At 34.6% G+C, this 17483-nt stretch overlaps 2 protein-coding genes across 2 annotated transcripts; one reads left to right on the forward strand and one right to left on the reverse strand.

Annotated features, from left to right (window-relative positions):
* Positions 1 to 2449: 2449 nt before the first annotated feature.
* On the forward strand, positions 2450 to 12734 carry LOC123705840 (activating molecule in BECN1-regulated autophagy protein 1-like). The gene is made up of 14 exons (XM_045654884.1): positions 2450 to 2611; positions 2957 to 2999; positions 3083 to 3281; positions 3358 to 3416; positions 3493 to 3679; positions 3791 to 3963; positions 4279 to 4594; positions 4685 to 4790; positions 4867 to 4984; positions 5062 to 7990; positions 8142 to 8349; positions 8463 to 8591; positions 8710 to 8901; positions 9838 to 12734. Exons 3-14 carry the CDS (start codon positions 3087 to 3089, stop codon positions 9990 to 9992), a joined length of 4767 nt encoding a protein of 1588 aa, XP_045510840.1. The 5' UTR covers positions 2450 to 2611; positions 2957 to 2999; positions 3083 to 3086; the 3' UTR covers positions 9993 to 12734.
* A 315-nt stretch (positions 12735 to 13049) lies between these two features.
* On the reverse strand, positions 13050 to 17104 carry LOC123705841 (protein Mo25). The gene is made up of 7 exons (XM_045654886.1): positions 17008 to 17104; positions 16601 to 16788; positions 16410 to 16526; positions 16178 to 16320; positions 15515 to 15683; positions 14888 to 15157; positions 13050 to 14535 (listed from the first exon to the last, which is right to left on the reverse strand). Exons 2-7 carry the CDS (start codon positions 16727 to 16729, stop codon positions 14356 to 14358), a joined length of 1008 nt encoding a protein of 335 aa, XP_045510842.1. The 5' UTR covers positions 16730 to 16788; positions 17008 to 17104; the 3' UTR covers positions 13050 to 14355.
* Positions 17105 to 17483: the final 379 nt, after the last annotated feature.

The raw sequence follows: 17483 nt of genomic DNA on the forward strand, positions 1-17483 counted from the left end.
ACTAACAACAAACTAAAATACAATCCTCAGCAATATCTACCTACATAATATATAATACTGCTAATACTTTCTTAGATCTGATTCAGAAAGGATCACCGAAGCTATTTCACGCCTGATTGAATGCAATCATCTTCATGTCGTCATATTCCTAATACCTATCTGTAAAATATAACGAAATACAAAACAATTATTATTATTTAAATCAAAATAAATTATGGTAAATTTAAATATTTACCTTTATTGCTTAGTAATATTTTCCTCATTATCTTCAACTAGATTTCTCTAATTAACATCCTACTAATATTATACCAACCTACTTATATTATTATAAATGCGAAAGTTTGGATGGAAGAGGATGGATGTATGGGTATGTGTAGGGCGTAGCTAGGCCATGGGCTCAAGGTGGGGCAACAATAAAAAAAAATTATGTAACTAGCAAGTTAACAACTGTATGTCCCGTGCCGCCGGCATTTACGATGGCATTTGCGATGGCATTTGCGATGGCATTTGCGATGGCATTTGCGATGGCATTTGCGATGGCATATGCGATGGCATTTGCGATGGCATTCGCGATGGTTTCGCGATGGCATTCGCGATGACATTCGCGAATTCGTAATGTAAAAGTTCGTAATGAACATGCCGAGGTACCTAACCCATAAAATCTTTCATGTCACTCATGAAAATAGGTTACCAAAATTTCGGGATCCCGCGGGATTAGAAATATCAATCCCGCGGGATCCCGGAATTTTCGGGATCCCGTCTAATTTTAAAAAAAATGTTGAATTCAGGTGACTGAAAAAGCTAATAACTGCTTGTTTGTGATAGTGAGGTTAACTAAAATAACATATTACTCGAAAGAAAATAAAAACCTTTAAAATAATAAATTTACCAACTAAATAATAATCAGGTTGTAAGGAAATTAACGCAGGTAAATTAGGTAATCAAAACAATAAGCTTATTTCAAAGGAAATTAGGAAAATTTTTGAAAATGACTGAAAATATTTTGAAAATGACTCCTTAAAAAACAAAGGGTATTAATAGTTTCATCTGCTAAACGGCATCTAATGTCCGTTGCAATGTATCCCACTTCTGAGAATGTCCTCTCCGACTCAACGCTGGTTGGCAACAGCGTGGCGAAGCAATTATATGCAAACTGCAAAAATAACCCCCTTGTTCCACACTCAAACAAATCCATTTCTTTTTTAATGGTTGATTTTAATTTGTCTAAGATCGTGGACGTGGATATACGTGCAAAAGGACTTTTTCGCGTCGCTGACCACTGCCACCCAATCCCGTCAATCTCGAACGGGATCTCGTCATATGATGCGTCGGGATTGATCCCGAAAAATTACACGAGATCTCGCGAGATCGGGATCCCGCGGGATCGGGATTGCATTCCCTAGTTAAAATAACAAAAGAAATCTCATTTCAAAAGTATTTACAGTACGTACTAATCATTCCACAATATTAAAATTTAAACCCACTGCCATCACCTGTGTAAATAATCATTTCATCGATAAATTCACTTTAAAAACAAAACCAAGAAGGGTACGTAATAGCAGCTCTATATAATTCTACACAGAGAGAACACGTGCAGTCACCACCAATATAGGTAGACGACTGACAGATTTTTAAGTTTATTAATTATTGACTGACGTAGGCTACCGCCCGAATTTTTTTCGATTGTGTATGCAGTATGATCTGTGAGTATGACTGTGAATTGACTTTTGTTTCTTTTAGACAAGGTGTAAAAATATGCAAGTGAATTGCTCTAACCATTCAATGATTCGGGTGTTGTTTTTGGAAATACGACAATAATTAGCGAAGATTTGCATGCGCATTATTAATTTTGGAGTACTGTACTTCAGTTGTCTCTTTTTCCCAACTATATTAATTGATTCATTTCACTTTGACATCCAATCGTATAGTGTGCGTTAGTGTACCATTTTTAAAGGTAGAATGTTGCATACCTACACCTTTTAACTTTTAATATCATTGACTTTAAAACAACTTTAACATTTTGCAGCGCCTTCAAGAGTAATATAGCAATGTTTTCCACAGACAAATTTGCCGGAAAAAGAATATATTTCTATAGCTTAGGTACTACATACATATTACCTACTTACTACATATTATACTAGCTAGATCTAGCTTAGAAGCTACATTATTGGTCTTAATTTTAAAATCAGTGTCTAAAATCAAAAGATTAAGATGTAATCTTGAGACTCATTTACACGTACAGAGAAAGTTACTTTTACTTTTGTATTTTTTAAATTACAAAAATTAGTATTAAAAAAGCACTGACCTCTATAACGCTGTGTCTATAACTATACGCAGTTTATAAAAGTAAAAAAAATATTTTTATTAAACATAAACCACAGACATAAACCATAATCTTTTCGATACATTTTATAGCTGGTAACCCCTGAATTCGACATCCGAATTTTTTGACAGCTCGCAGCTGTGTGTTTACCGTAAAAGAGTTTTGATATAGTTTTGTAGGCTAAAATAAAGTGCAATTAGTGATTTTACAGCTTCGTAATTGTAAACCTATCTACAGGTATACCTTTTGTTTTTCTCTACTCGACGTGAATATATCAATATGAGTCAGGTAAGTGTTGTTGTTTATCGACACATTGTTGACGCCAATCTTCCAATTCTAGATGGAATATCAAAAAAAATATTATCTTACATGTTTTTTTCTTGAAGTACTATTTACTTCTATTCATGTTTCATGTAATATTTATTTTTCCAGTAAATATAACCTGTAACAATTTTCCAATATGGCTCTCTTAAGTTATATCACTTATTTTGCATACAAATAACAACGAATCCTCAATGTTATTTGTCGTAAAACTACTATTTAAACAATATCCATGTGAAGCTTTTAACGCCCTGTGATTTTTTATAATTCAACTCCTGAAATTGAAATTTTTTTACCTATTTCTTGTTTCAGATTTATTTTTCCCAATATGATAAACTAATCACCCAGTAGTAAGGTAATAATTGTAAATATTACATAAGTCAAATCCAATGTGATCCATACTAAGTAGTAGTATTCTCATTCATTCTTTTATGTTAGGGTAATGGATCCAATAATAGACCCTGAATGGCTAGGAAGCAAAAATGACCAAATCGATGAAGCTCAAAATATTGGCAATATTGCAAGAAGTTGGCAATGGAGGGAGAGAGGAGTCAATCCTCTCCACTCTCCTAGTAACAAGACTGTGCTTGAGAATGTAGCAGAAGACATACTTGTGCAGAAACCTCTCAAAATAAGAGTAAGTTTACATTACTTTCAATTTCTTGTCTTAATAATGAAAAATATAAATATTAATTAAAACCTTACCTTCTTAGTGTTGTGATCTGCCAGGCTATCCAAGATCTACATTTCTCATGGTATTCAGTCCTGATGGGTAAGCCGAATTCAGTTCTACATTAACTATGACTTTTAATTGGCTGATATTTTGTATAATGTTATTAAATTTTTAGGACTAAAGTTGCTTCTACACACGGCAATCATAATGTTTATGTATCGGAGCTGGCAAGTGGCAAACATGTGAGGATATTGAAAGGGCATCCTAGAACACCATGGTGTATTGCTTTCCATCCATCACACCCTCAACTAATAGGTTCTGGCTGTCTGGGTGGACAAGTTAGAGTTTGGGATATTTCTAGTGTAAATACAACTGTTATTCTTATTAAAAATCTCTTGTTAAATGATAAATATAAATAAAAATGTATTTTATTCAATGTTTTTATGAAAATATAATTTGACTAAATGTTATAGGGTGGAAGTGAAGTTTGGAGTGTGCAAAAGGAAACAGTGATAGCATCCATAGCTTTCCATCCTCGAGAACAACTTTTAGTCATTGCTACTTACAATGAACTGTACTTCTGGGACTGGAGTCAACCAGCTCCATTCACTAAAGTCTCCACAAATAATATTAATGAAAAAGTCAGGTATGTCTATGAACACCAGTAAAATACCAATTATTAACTGACCTAGAACTATAAAGTATATCATGGAACCTCTTCCCATTTTGAGTTTTATTTCTTCAGATGGAAATGTCATAATACATTCAGAAATAAATATAAATGTTTGCTTGCTAGACAATTAATATATTTGGAATATTTAAAAAAAGTATGAATTAGTAAATTGGTGTTTGTTGTGGAAAAATATCATAAGAACTCCAACATTAAATTTGAAGGCTAAAATTTGATTTGATTAAAAAAAATATTTTATAATAAACTTCATGATTATTTTATTTTTTGCAGATATGTCGCATTTGATTCTCTCGGTTACAAATTGATTACTGGCATATCACTGTGGACATCACCAGGTGGCCACACCTCTCTCCTTCAACGAAACACTCACTCCAGTCCTCCACATGTTATAAATTACCGTAGAAGGGATGATCCTGATGAAAATCCTGGAAATAATAGATCTCAAGATAGCCCTGGACCAACAAGGGATGTGATTGTGAACTCTTATCAAAATTTAGTGCAACGATACGATAGTCTTGTAAGAAACTATCAAAGGTTGTTTATGGTACGACATAGACTCACCGCGACAACGCCACCGCCCAGCACGGTATATTTGTGCATTATTTAACTTGAGAAATTAAAATTCAGTCTTTGATAGGGCGTTATAAAATATTTATCTATTTTAACTATTCCACAGACGGACCGCGGTACTGACCCAATGGAAACTGATCCAACACCAGAGGCCAATGGATATACACGTATGGCGCGTCCCAATTTATCGACATTACTTAATTTTGACGATGGTAATAATTATTTCACTGTTATTAAAAATTATTTAAGTGTACTTTTATCTAAGGATCATAATATTTTAAATTTTAGATGATCCAGTACCGGGTACATCAAACAGACAAGACAATGCAGAAAACACAGATGTAGAAGCTAATAGCAGTAGATTATTGAATCTTGATGCTTTATCATTTGGCAGTGATCCTTCTAGGTAATTCTATATTCTCAATGAAGTAAATTTTTTAATATAATTTTATAAATTATTTTTAACATTTTTACTTCTTTTAGGGACCAAAACACCACGCGACAAGAATCTTCCATATTTGGATCCCGACCTTCGGCTTTTCAACCTTTAGGTGAAAGTTCTAGAACATCCCTGTGGTCAGCAAGTCAAACAGATCAAAGTGAACGCGTGACACGACTTCTTCCCAATCCATTTTCGTCCACAAATGGAACTCCGAGACCTTCCCGAGTTTCCTTTACAAGTAGCCCTCTCAATAACCAGGATAACGAATCTACTGCAGGATCGTCTCGCACACGTTCGTTTCCAGGACATAGGTCTGAATCTCCATTGCTTCTTGATTTATCACTGCATAGATGTTCCCCGAATCCCTCAAATAACAATCAGAATGAGAATCCCATTACCATCGATAATGATTCTTCTTTTAGCTCCTCATCGCTTCCAAACACTTCTGCCAGTTCTAGCGCTCATAGAACTTCAAATTCTATTTACACACAAGCCCGAATGTCGACACCAGTAGATGCTCAAACAATTAATGAAAGTCTAGACTTAATACGAGACATTCTTAGAGATTCTGGAACAAGGTTACTTAATTTAATAACTAATATGTCACTGTCAACTTTGACCCGAGCAGAAAGAAATATTCAAAGAAGAGAAAATGAAACTAGAGCACATTCTGATGACAGTGATGGCGTTGCGAGAACTCGCAATAATCGTCCACGTCCACGTTTATTTAGTGGCTTACATCAAAATACAATATTTTTGTCTTCTAGTTCAGAGTCAGACAGTGACAATCCCCCTGAAGTAAATATATTTAGAACGAGAAATTCAACTTTTAGAGAAGATAATACACGGGATACTAATCGTCAAACATCTAGTAGTAATAATTCCAATAGGCTAGAAAACCCTACTGATAGACTTGTATTTGAATTGAACAATGATTTACCCGTCTCAGATAATGTTCCTGAAAGAAGTGGTTTAAATGTGTCTTCTAACAGTAGAAGATTTCATGTGCGCATTCAAAATGCCGCAACCGATGAAGGTACAAGTACGAGTACGAGTACAAGAAATAATGATGAGCCATCTGAAAATCGAAATCAAAACAGCAACTTTGACCCAAACATGCCATCAACTAGTAGAGATAATTTTTGGTCAAGTGGTAATACATTGTCATCAGATGAAGCATTTAGGAAAGTAAGAAGTGGTGTCAATGCATTGCAGAAACATGCACAACAACTTGCAAATTTTTGGCTTCGAGGTCAACGTATAAGTATGCGGGATTTACGTAACATGTGGGAAAATTTGAGAAGACGTATTCTGATGTTACACAGAGAAACAGGTAGACAAGATGTTACTAGTTATTATACAAGATCTCTATTAGAAAGGTGTATGATGCTGACGGAAGTGACTGACAATGTCAATCGTGGCTCCAGTAGGACTAGAAGTAGTCAAAGGTCAGAAGATAGGAATTCTGAGACAAATAGAGATGCCTCTAACAATTCAGACACTCCTGAAAATGAACAGAGTACTACACCAGACAACACAAATGACAATAGACAATCAAGTAGGACCTCACAGACAAGATCTTCTTCGGGAGGTCGATACTCGCCATTTGTAAGGCGACGATTACAACCTAATTATAGATGGCGACATGATGATGATCTTCGACGAAGAACGCGTAATTCTGCATCTAATCGTTTATCACAAAGATATAACAATAGACCACGCCGGGAATTTGCGCGAGCTATAGAAATTAGTGCAACAAGGCATGAGATACGCATGCGCGCCATGCAAGTTTTATCAGTTATGTTCAATATGATGATGATGTGTTTAGAAGAACGAGGTTTAAGCCAACTCATCATTAACATGTTACGAACGCTGAAAAAAGCTTTAGCTATTACTTGCTTAATGCTAATGTCTAATAGAAACAGTGGTAGGACAAGCGCCAGTAACAATCAATCGCCTCAAAGATCTGACAACCGTAATACAAATCGCGTAGATAACAATGAAGCTACTACTAGTAATACGAATGAACAAAGCGAGTGTACGCATTATTCGATTTCAAGTGAGACTGAAGAAGAACGAACTCGCGGAAGTACATCTACAAATCGTGAGAATTCAACGACATCAGCTTCAGGGTCAAATGCTAATAATACGCAAGATGATTCCCCTGTATCTTCTCCAAATTCAGTCACACAGAGATGGAGTAACCGTCTTGCTGTACTTATAGCTGCAGCGAACAGAAATAATTCAGCAACTGCAAGAAGTCGGAGAGAACTATACCAAGAGAGTAGAAGATTGAAAGCATTACATCGAACTAATCCAACTGCGCATCCGTTAATAAAAAAGAGAGCTTTTCCACCTGTGGCCACACACAGGATTCCGGTCTTACGTTCACTCCCTCGTAAAAATATCAAAACACCTTCGACACCCAGAATTGGAGCTGCTAATCCCGAACCTGTCGCTGGTCCTTCAAGGTTTTCCACAGGAGAAAACCCTAATCAGGAACCATCTAGACTTCCTCCGGAAGTAATGAACGAATTTGAACATAGGATAAATTTAATACGAATAGCCCATATGCAGGCTGTAAGGCTTAGAAATGTAGCAAGAAGTAGATATAGGCGTTTGCAAACCATTCGTCTGTATACACCGTCGTCAGTGAGAGAAATGTTTACTCTTCAGGAGAATAATGAAAACCAGCAAGGCAATCCATCGCCATTACAAAATAACGCTGATCAAAGTAGTCGTAGACCTTCTTTCGACGGTCGCTCACCAATTCTTGGCAGAGAACGAATTTTTCCACGGCTACCTATGAATGCCCAATCAGAAGATTCTGGCCCACTGCACGCCGTTATAAGTAATGCGGCATTATCCCTTCTACAAGTTAATGATCCCGATAGTCCTGAAGAACAAGGGAATCAACAGCAGAGATTGCCAAGGATTCATGAATATTTGCAGCCAATAATCTTAGCTCAGGTACACAACTTATAGTATTTATTGATCTACAAAGCAATCACGTTACTTGTCAGTTTTTAAGAACTCGGTCTAAAAACATAGTACGGTACTTTTGAGCTGCATTATAAAAATTAAATTCTAACCTAAAAGTAAATAATGTACATGTTAACAGAACGCCATGGCCGACGAAGACGGTAACGGTGATGGCGCAGGGGGAGGTCCTGCAGAGGGCAACGGTATCGCTGGTATCGGTGCGAGGCGCATGAGCGGCATGGCCGGCCTGCTGGACGCCGGCATCATCTCCGAAACGTTCCCAGCGCCGTCGCATCGAGTGCAAGCTTGGGACTTTACCAAAGGCGACACACCTGATATTGCGGATAGTACGTTTTCAAATTAATAACTGTTTTTAATACAGTTCGAGAGTAATATAAGTGGTAAAATAAAGTTTTTATATGCACGATTAATATTATGTTAAAACTTCAATATTTTTCAGGTTCTAAGAATGTTGTAGTCCAAAGATGCAGAATCCATAACGATGCAAGCATCGATATATCCAAAGATGGAAGGCTGTTGGTCGCTCTGCTACCCGTACCTCGGTTACGTAATACTAATCACTGGTTAGGTAAGCTATGTTTTCATATGATTTCTTGAATATTATTTGTCGACTGGTTAATTTGCGATTGTAAGTCCAGTTGTTTACGGTACGTCAATATGTTACGTTTGTGTTTGATGTGTGGCAGGCGTGTACTCGCTGGAGTGGTCGCGGCTGGGGCAGTGCCTGCACACGGCGGTGCTGGAGCAGAGCGCGGTGTCGGTGGCGCTGTCGCCGACCGCGCGCCACCTCGCCGTGGGGCTCGGCTCGCGCCGCTTCACCTCCGTGCACCACGCGCGCACCAACGTGTTCGCGCTGCTGTACCGGCTCGACCCGCTCGGTGCGTATCGCGGCTGGGGCAGTGCCTGCACACGGCGGTGCTGGAGCAGAGCGCGGTGTCGGTGGCGCTGTCGCCGACCGCGCGACACCTCGCCGTGGGGCTCGGCTCGCGCCGCTTCACCTCCGTGCACCACGCGCGCACCAACGTGTTCGCGCTGCTGTACCGGCTCGACCCGCTCGGTGCGTATCGCGGCTGGGGCAGTGCCTGCACACGGCGGTGCTGGAGCAGAGCGCGGTGTCGGTGGCGCTGTCGCCGACCGCGCGCCACCTCGCCGTGGGGCTCGGCTCGCGCCGCTTCACCTCCGTGCACCACGCGCGCACCAACGTGTTCGCGCTGCTGTACCGGCTCGACCCGCTCGGTGCGTATCGCGGCTGGGGCAGTGCCTGCACACGGCGGTGCTGGAGCAGAGCGCGGTGTCGGTGGCGCTGTCGCCGACCGCGCGACACCTCGCCGTGGGGCTCGGCTCGCGCCGCTTCACCTCCGTGCACCACGCGCGCACCAACGTGTTCGCGCTGCTGTACCGGCTCGACCCGCTCGGTGCGTATCGTGTGCTCGCTGGAGTGGTCGGGGCTCGGGCAGTGCCTGCACACGGCGGTGCTCGTTAAGATTTATTCCAGAAGTCATATATTCCGGCATGCGTCAGCCGCTGCTGCGACACGCTCGCTCAGCTCGTGTATTGGTTTTCAGTCAACTTGTTCCACGCTTCGCTCATCGCTAACCTATACTTGTAGGTACTTATTATATTCAGATGAATTTGTTTTTATTATTTTGTTTTAATTATTTTTAATTATTTGCTAATATGCCCCTGTCCCATTCTTACCCTTTTGCCCCTTTTTGTGTTTTCAGATGATCCACCGCGGTAAAAAGTAATTTCATTTTATTATTATATGATATTCTAGTCTAATATGATTTAATATTTTATGTTTAACGTTGCAGAAAGTTCCAGTAGGACCGGTTTGTCGCCGATAAAGGAGTTGGAGCAGACGTGGGAACACGGCTTCACCAGCCTCAACTGCCTGCGCTGGGCCCCGCAGCCCGGACAAGGCCTCGTGTACGCTAATAACACGGGACAACTTATTATTATGAGTTAAGTCTAACGAATTTATGTTCCCAGATCAATTAAACGCAATAACACCGAATATTTTTTATACATACCGCCTATTATCCGTGACGTGGCGCTAAAAACTAATGTTATGATTTAAGCATAGACTTATCACGACTCACATTATGAAATGTTTAGTTGAACCCCTCGCAACTGTTGTAAATGTATTTGTGTAGTTCATCTATTAGCGGTCTTAATGTAACTGATCTCTTGCTTGTTAATATGCGAATTATAAATTAAATTTTATTTATAAACGTTACCAGATTAGTTCCAAAACATAGCTTAGGCTTCCTTTCATAAGATATCTAAATCGTGTACTTTCCTTGAAGCCTATTCGCCTTTAGCAAGTAGATATTTAATCGTTTGTATACTAATTAAGTAATAATTTGTTAATATGTATTTAAAGTAATCCTAATTTTATTTAAACAAAGCCTAAAATGTAGGATTGTTACATAAATAATTCATGAATGTTCAAATGCTTTATTGTCGATATAACTTTTGCAACTCATATGTTTAACTTCACCTGCGTTTAAACTGAATCTAACCTCCTAAACTTATCATTCTCTATATAAAATAATTGATTAACGTGCCATCTTTTTTCAATGCATTCTTTTTTGATCATACATCGCAGTATGGTAAGTAAATGTGTTCATATATTAATTTTAAATAAAAATTAACACCTTTAAAGAATCTCCCCGTGCTTGCTTTAGTTTCTTAATTAAAATTTATATTGATCAATTTTACATAATATTCGAAACTAGCAGGTGATAAAGAATTGCATACATTATACATACGTAATATTGTAACAATGTCAATCTGTTCGTGAAAATAATATATTATGAATGTAACAATCCCACTACCTATATTACGAAAATGCCAAAATTTTTAATCGGTTTAGCTAATTTTCTTTATAATTAAGCAGGTTACAAAGTCAATGACTGTTAAACTTAAGTTCACAAAATAAATTAATATTACTGACCCTAAACTTTTGAGACTGTGGTCTTATTTCATTTTTTTTTGTATAAGTAAGTCTTTTATTTTTGTTTTTCAATAATAACATATATATCTATAATAACCATTTGTGTAATAGTTAATTAAAGAATATCGATTAGTCACACTAAATTTAACCGAAGTTGGATTATGCTGTACAAAGATTTATGTCGCTTTCATGTTCTTAATACTTAACAAATAAACTTTGATGTTATATAGCTAAATAAAAATTAAAGTACTACAATTATTTTGTTTTGTGTATCTGGTTCGGGATTAGATCTTTACATCAAACATTACAAATAAACAGTTTTTTTATGTAAATACACGGGTCTTTTCAAAATCAGAAAATGCTATTTAACCACATTCCCAGCCATAAAGCAAACAAGCAAGAATAGCACAATTATTACATTTAATTCAATGTAAAGTAAAATTAACTTCTTTACATTTTAAGAAGTAATTTTCATCCATCAGCCTACATTCTCAAATTCAAAACGTTTGCTACAATGTAACACAATATAACATCTTACAAGCAGATGCATGATTATACATTTTATATGAGTAGGATAACGAACAGCATCGTAATTATGTACATATAACAATAATTTACGGTCAGTTATTAATAGTGACATTACGATACAATTATAAACTCTGTGACCTTGATAATATTCTTATTTTAGATCATCCTATTTCTGTATGCCATTTTATTTTAACAGGGTGAGTTACAATGTGTTTGTTCGCTTTCATAATATTTAAAACTGTCTACATATTATCAAAAAAATCATAAAAGGTTATGGCCTAAATAAGTTGACAATCATTTCTGAAATTGAAACAATGTAACGTAATATCATTCATAATATGCATTATAATTTACTAGCCGCTCCGCGCGGTTTCACCCCCGTGGCTCCTCTCCTGTTGGTTGTAGCGTGATGATATTATATAGCCTTATAGCCTTCCTCGATAAATGAGCTATCTAACACTGAAAGAATTTTTCAAATCGGACCAGTAGTTCCCGAGATTAGCGCGTTCAAACAAACAAACTCTTCAGCTTTATAATATTAGTATAGACTATAGATAAGTAAACATTTAATTGGTAAATTTAAGATTCAGAATAAGTTTATTATCCTATCTCGCGGCGTTTTCTACTAAGTTATGTTCCCTGATTGTGAATAAATTTTTGTATTTTTATTTTCAATAATAATTAGCGGTCGAAATAATTTAATACGTAGGTATGTAAGTAAAACAAATGAGTTAGGTCTGCTTGAAACTAGACTACTAATATTTTGACACGCAATTTTCTTTTTATTATTACCACCCTAGTAAAACAAAAGTATTGTTTGTAAGAGAAATTTAAGATAAAATAATGGTTAGGTTTTTATTTAAATATTGGATTAGTAATAAAGCTGTCAGCCTGCCTGCCTGTCAAGCTGTGCTTACTCTAGCCATGGTTATTTTCAACATCTAATCCCGAGCAGAAAATGTAGTTTGCCGACTCTTTATATTATAATTTATAATACGTAAAAACTACCTTATGAGAAATTTGTAAATAAGTCTTTAGAGCGAATCAGCTCCTTCGTAGTAAACCTTTAGCATCCTTAAATAGTAAACCTTTCTTTTATTATGTTACAGTTCTTCCATTATGTTGTAACGTTATATTTTAAATATATTATTTGTATAAAGCTTGAACGTTTTATTTGTACAAATGTAATGCGAATATCTGAAATAATACCATTTTCAAACTGAACTTTATTATTTTTAATTCCTATACTTATTCCTAAAAATATAGAATTAGCATAAATAAAAGTATTGGATAGGTGGAAAGTGCGTTGATCCACTGACTTATTTGTCATTGAAAATTATATCATTTTTTATTTATCTTTTAATAACACATATAACTATCTACTCAGAATTTATACAAATTAATAATTTTCATGATGTAACTATGTAGGTAGTTTATAATTTGTAATAAATTTTCCCCATTTTAGAAAATAAATAAGGATTGTTAACAACAAATAGGAAATTTATCATGTCAGATTTGGAATAAAGAAAAAAAGACAGCATTTTTCTAATAATTTATTCATCATATTGTGACAAAATTTGCCCAATGTACAAAATGTGGTTATGTTATTAGGTATATTGTGGCTAATTTAGATTTTAAGACATTATCCCTGCTTTACGATTCGAAATATGTTCGACTTGTCTATATTAATTATTTTATAAATTATCTTTGCCTAGCAAGCTACGATATTATCGATGCAAAACGTTACTCTTTAATTGCTTATCATATAATGTGACCACTGCGATTCTTTTAATTGTCGATAAATCGTATAGATAAGCAACATGTGCAGTGACTTTCAATTTCAGTGGACATTTTAAAAATTTCATCTAATAAAACTTATATATTTTGACAAAAAAACCAATAGAAAATAATAATAAAATGATATACTTAGTTAACACTGTAAAAATAATTTTCTATTGGTTCTTTTAAAGCATTTTCTTAGGATTTCGGCCGATTCACATAGCACTTCGATAACACCATCCAACACAATTTGTTCATTTGTAACATTCGCAAATAAAATTAAATATATATATATACTGATATAAATATTTTATTCAGCTGACAGAATGTATAAATGTGATGACAAAACGAATCTTTAACTATACCTCGTTTCTTAAAATGATTAAGTATATAAATTATAATTTAAAACAAGACATTGAATTTACAAAGTATTTAACAGTGTTGCTAAATTAAACTAGTTATTCTCAAAGCACTTAGCAACATATCAGCAATATATACATAATGTAGATATATCGTAAAGAATAAATAACCAATACTGACAATATTGTATGAAATATATTATATGATATTGACGCTCAATCCCTAATGGCTCGAACATGAATAAAATGATAAAAAGTAAAAAATATATGTCATATTTACAAATTACACAATAGTATGGTAAAAGATCTTTAGAAACAGATTTTCTCATCAACTTTTTAATGTCCTAATTTAACAACTGTTTGTATGCTACAATAATATAGATATACTATTTCCATTGTGACTTAGGAACTGTCACTAAACACGTCATAATAACTAAAATGGTTTTAACAACTTACAAAAAGTTTAAGCAAACCATCGAAATAACACTAAAAATTCCTACAAATGTTAATTTGCTCGTAGCACAAATATACTTTTACTCTTGACTCATCACAGACCGAATGTATATCGTTTATATAATTATTTGGGAGTCTAGTGTGTTCGGCGCGCACGACACCATCTGGTGACTTATAAGCGTTTAAATATAATATAGCGTCTATAACTAACTTCTTTCATGAGGAAGTGGTGATGTGACAAAATGCAATAAATGTTAGTGTTCTAACGGTTTCAATTCCTTAATTTGCTTTATAAGATAAGCCTTTTCATCATTGAACTGTTCATCTTCGGAGCGGTCTGTATGAAACTTAGTCAGAAAATCCACCAATTTATCTTGATTTCGGAGCAATATATCTAAAATTGGTTTTGGTTTATTTGGATTAGCTACAAAAACCTGTAAAAAAATATTTTTTTGTATAAAAAACTAAAAATGCAAACAACCTTAAAATTTTCTTGTGTTTACAGTTACAGAAAAAAAATACAATGAGTATTTTTGTTTCTTTAGGAAACTTTTTAAATAACAAGTTTTGAATTTATTTGTTTTTAAGTATTGTCATTTAAATAGATCATGGATTCTGAAGAAAACTATGCATGTCATTGACATGCAATAAACACTGAATAACAATCATGCTCCAAAATTATACAAAACTCTGCCTACCTGTATATTGGGAGGCAGAGTTTTCTAATGAGTGCATACAACAATTTAAACATTAGCACCATATAATAGGTGGCTAACTACAACTTACCTTAAAAACATGGAAAGCTTCAAATTGTATATTGCGTGATTTTTCTTTCAGCATATTCATCATAAGTTTTAAGTTATCAGGGTTGGTTATATAACGTGTCATTATCGAAAAGTTGTGCCGATCCAAGAGTAGTTCACCGAGCAACTTGAGACTTTGCCGTCGAGTTACATAGTTTTCCGAGTTCAACAATCTCTGGTAATGGCTAAACACCTTATCATAATTTGCTTCTAAAAACTCAGCACACAATAATTTGTGTCTTGTTAATAATTCCTAAAAAGTATATAATATATTAAAATTTTTTAAAATGTGCATTGGAAGATCTTGAAGAAAGAGAAATTTTAAGTATTTATTCATAATTAAATGTCTCAATAACAACAACCTGAATAACAAAACATGCAATTTTAACAGATTTTTGTCAATTTTATTCTAGGATAAATCTCAAAATCACAATTAATTCAGATGTAAAAGACTAAAGTTCTATGTTCTAAAACCGTTAAAGATGTAAGTATAGTCTAAATTATTATGTAAATTTTTCATGGTAATTGGAATTATTAATGCAATCGCAAATTAAATATGATAATCGTTCTAGTAATTAAACAATTATGAATAATTCAAGATATAATTTACCTTAAATGTAGAAAAGGCATCAGAGGCAATGTCAAATGTAGATACTTCAACATAACGGAAGAAATTGTAAAAGTCGTCAGAGTATAACATTATTTTAGCTAAAGCCTCATATCTGGCACACTCTCTGAGCATGGTACCACAGTTTGATGCAATTTCCTGATGCTCATATCTGTAATAATACAAATAAATTGATAATATGTGGACAACAATTGTTGTTATCACAAACTTAATCAGTTTATGAGTACAAAGATGCTATGAAGCAAAAATTGTCTTTAAACAAAAATTATATTTTTTAGATTTTATAGTATAATCTCAATGCAATATATACAGCTTTCCTTAAGCTGTATATATTGTATACATTTGTTAATGTTAATATTACACTAATTAAAACTTTTTAACATTTTATATCACTAAAATAAATCTATTCAATATAAATTTAACAGAATTTTTGTTCTTAGACCTTTGATAAACCTTTTAAATAACACTATTTGTTTCTCTATTCCTTACCTTCTCTTTTTGATTTCTGTTGTTTTAGATAAACAAAATCAAAGTAGAAGCAAAACACAAGTAAGGAATTAATTTTCAAATATAACTAAGTAAATAATCACGATAAGTAAATTAAAATAGTAAAGACAAACAATCTTGAACACAAAGATATCTTACCCAGACATTAAGGTGAACAAAATTTCTGGCTTAGTACATATGTACTCAACAGTAGGTGATCGGGTGCCAATTTGACGTCTCAACACATTATTAAACACTTGGGCAACATCCTTCTTTCCTTCAAAGTCGATGCGATTTAAATTCTGTATTGAACAATTATTACTTTAGTTATTAAGGAATCCTAAAATGAGAATTATTCTCTTAAAAAGCAATAATATTAAGTGATTCTTACTTGAATGAGAAGAAGAAGTAAGTTTGTATTATAAAGTTCCTGAGCGAGCTGAGCCACTATAATATCCGCTTGTGGTTCTGCATCAGAAGTGCCATAAAGCATGTTTTTTATCAACACCTATAATGAAATCATGGCTAAGTATATAAACAATCTATTACAACAAAACAAAGTAAATTCTTCAAATACCATACCAAGTTTTTGCTAACATCTTCTTGTGCTTTTTCAGCTTTTTTGTCACCTCTTTCCAGAGCTGTTACCGCATCCTTTAACGATCTAACAAGCTCCGCGGGGCTCTTCTGAGACTTACCAAAAAGAGGCATAGTATTTTAATTATTTTTTCACTGATAATCGGAATAATCCAGTCCACATAAGATTATACCTGAAAACGATATCTATTTATAAAAACAAAAACATATTATCACGAATCCACAGATCTATTCACTTGCTCTATGTCCACTGGAATGAAACAGAAATAAAAATGAGTTTGACAAATTAATTGGTATATTCGCCGACTTTTTTACTTTAAAAAGGGTATAAAAGAAAGTTTAAAAACTTTGTCATTACTTTACAAATAAAAATGTTAAAAAAACACACTCACTTTCTGATTATTACATTAAAATCGCACCTAGCGACATTTATCAGTGCCAGACAAATCACAAAACGAACCGAACAGCCATCGAACAGCTGTGATGTCAATACAATTATTACCAGCATAAAAAATAAAAATTATAATCATTATACAAAAGATTTAAGCTTACAGCCTCACTTACAGCAGTATTATATTATTATTCTTTTACATTATCTATGATACTAGGTACATTTAATAGGTACCTATGTCTCTGATCATGCTCATAATCACAGCCAAGAAGCTTATATCTAATACACTGGAGATTGCACTATGACCATTGACTTGTCACAAGAAAATATAACCTTGAATGACGTCAGTGTTGTTTTTTGTCTCTTTCTGTGGGTGACCACACTGGTTTGTATATTCAGGATTTTTCGAAATAGAAAAAACTAAAAATCATGGTCTATAAATAATAACGACATAATATATTTTTAACAGTATTAATT

Source organism: Colias croceus, chromosome 3, assembly GCF_905220415.1.
Source record: "Colias croceus chromosome 3, ilColCroc2.1".
In the NCBI taxonomy this organism is placed as follows: Eukaryota; Metazoa; Arthropoda; class Insecta; order Lepidoptera; family Pieridae; genus Colias; species Colias croceus.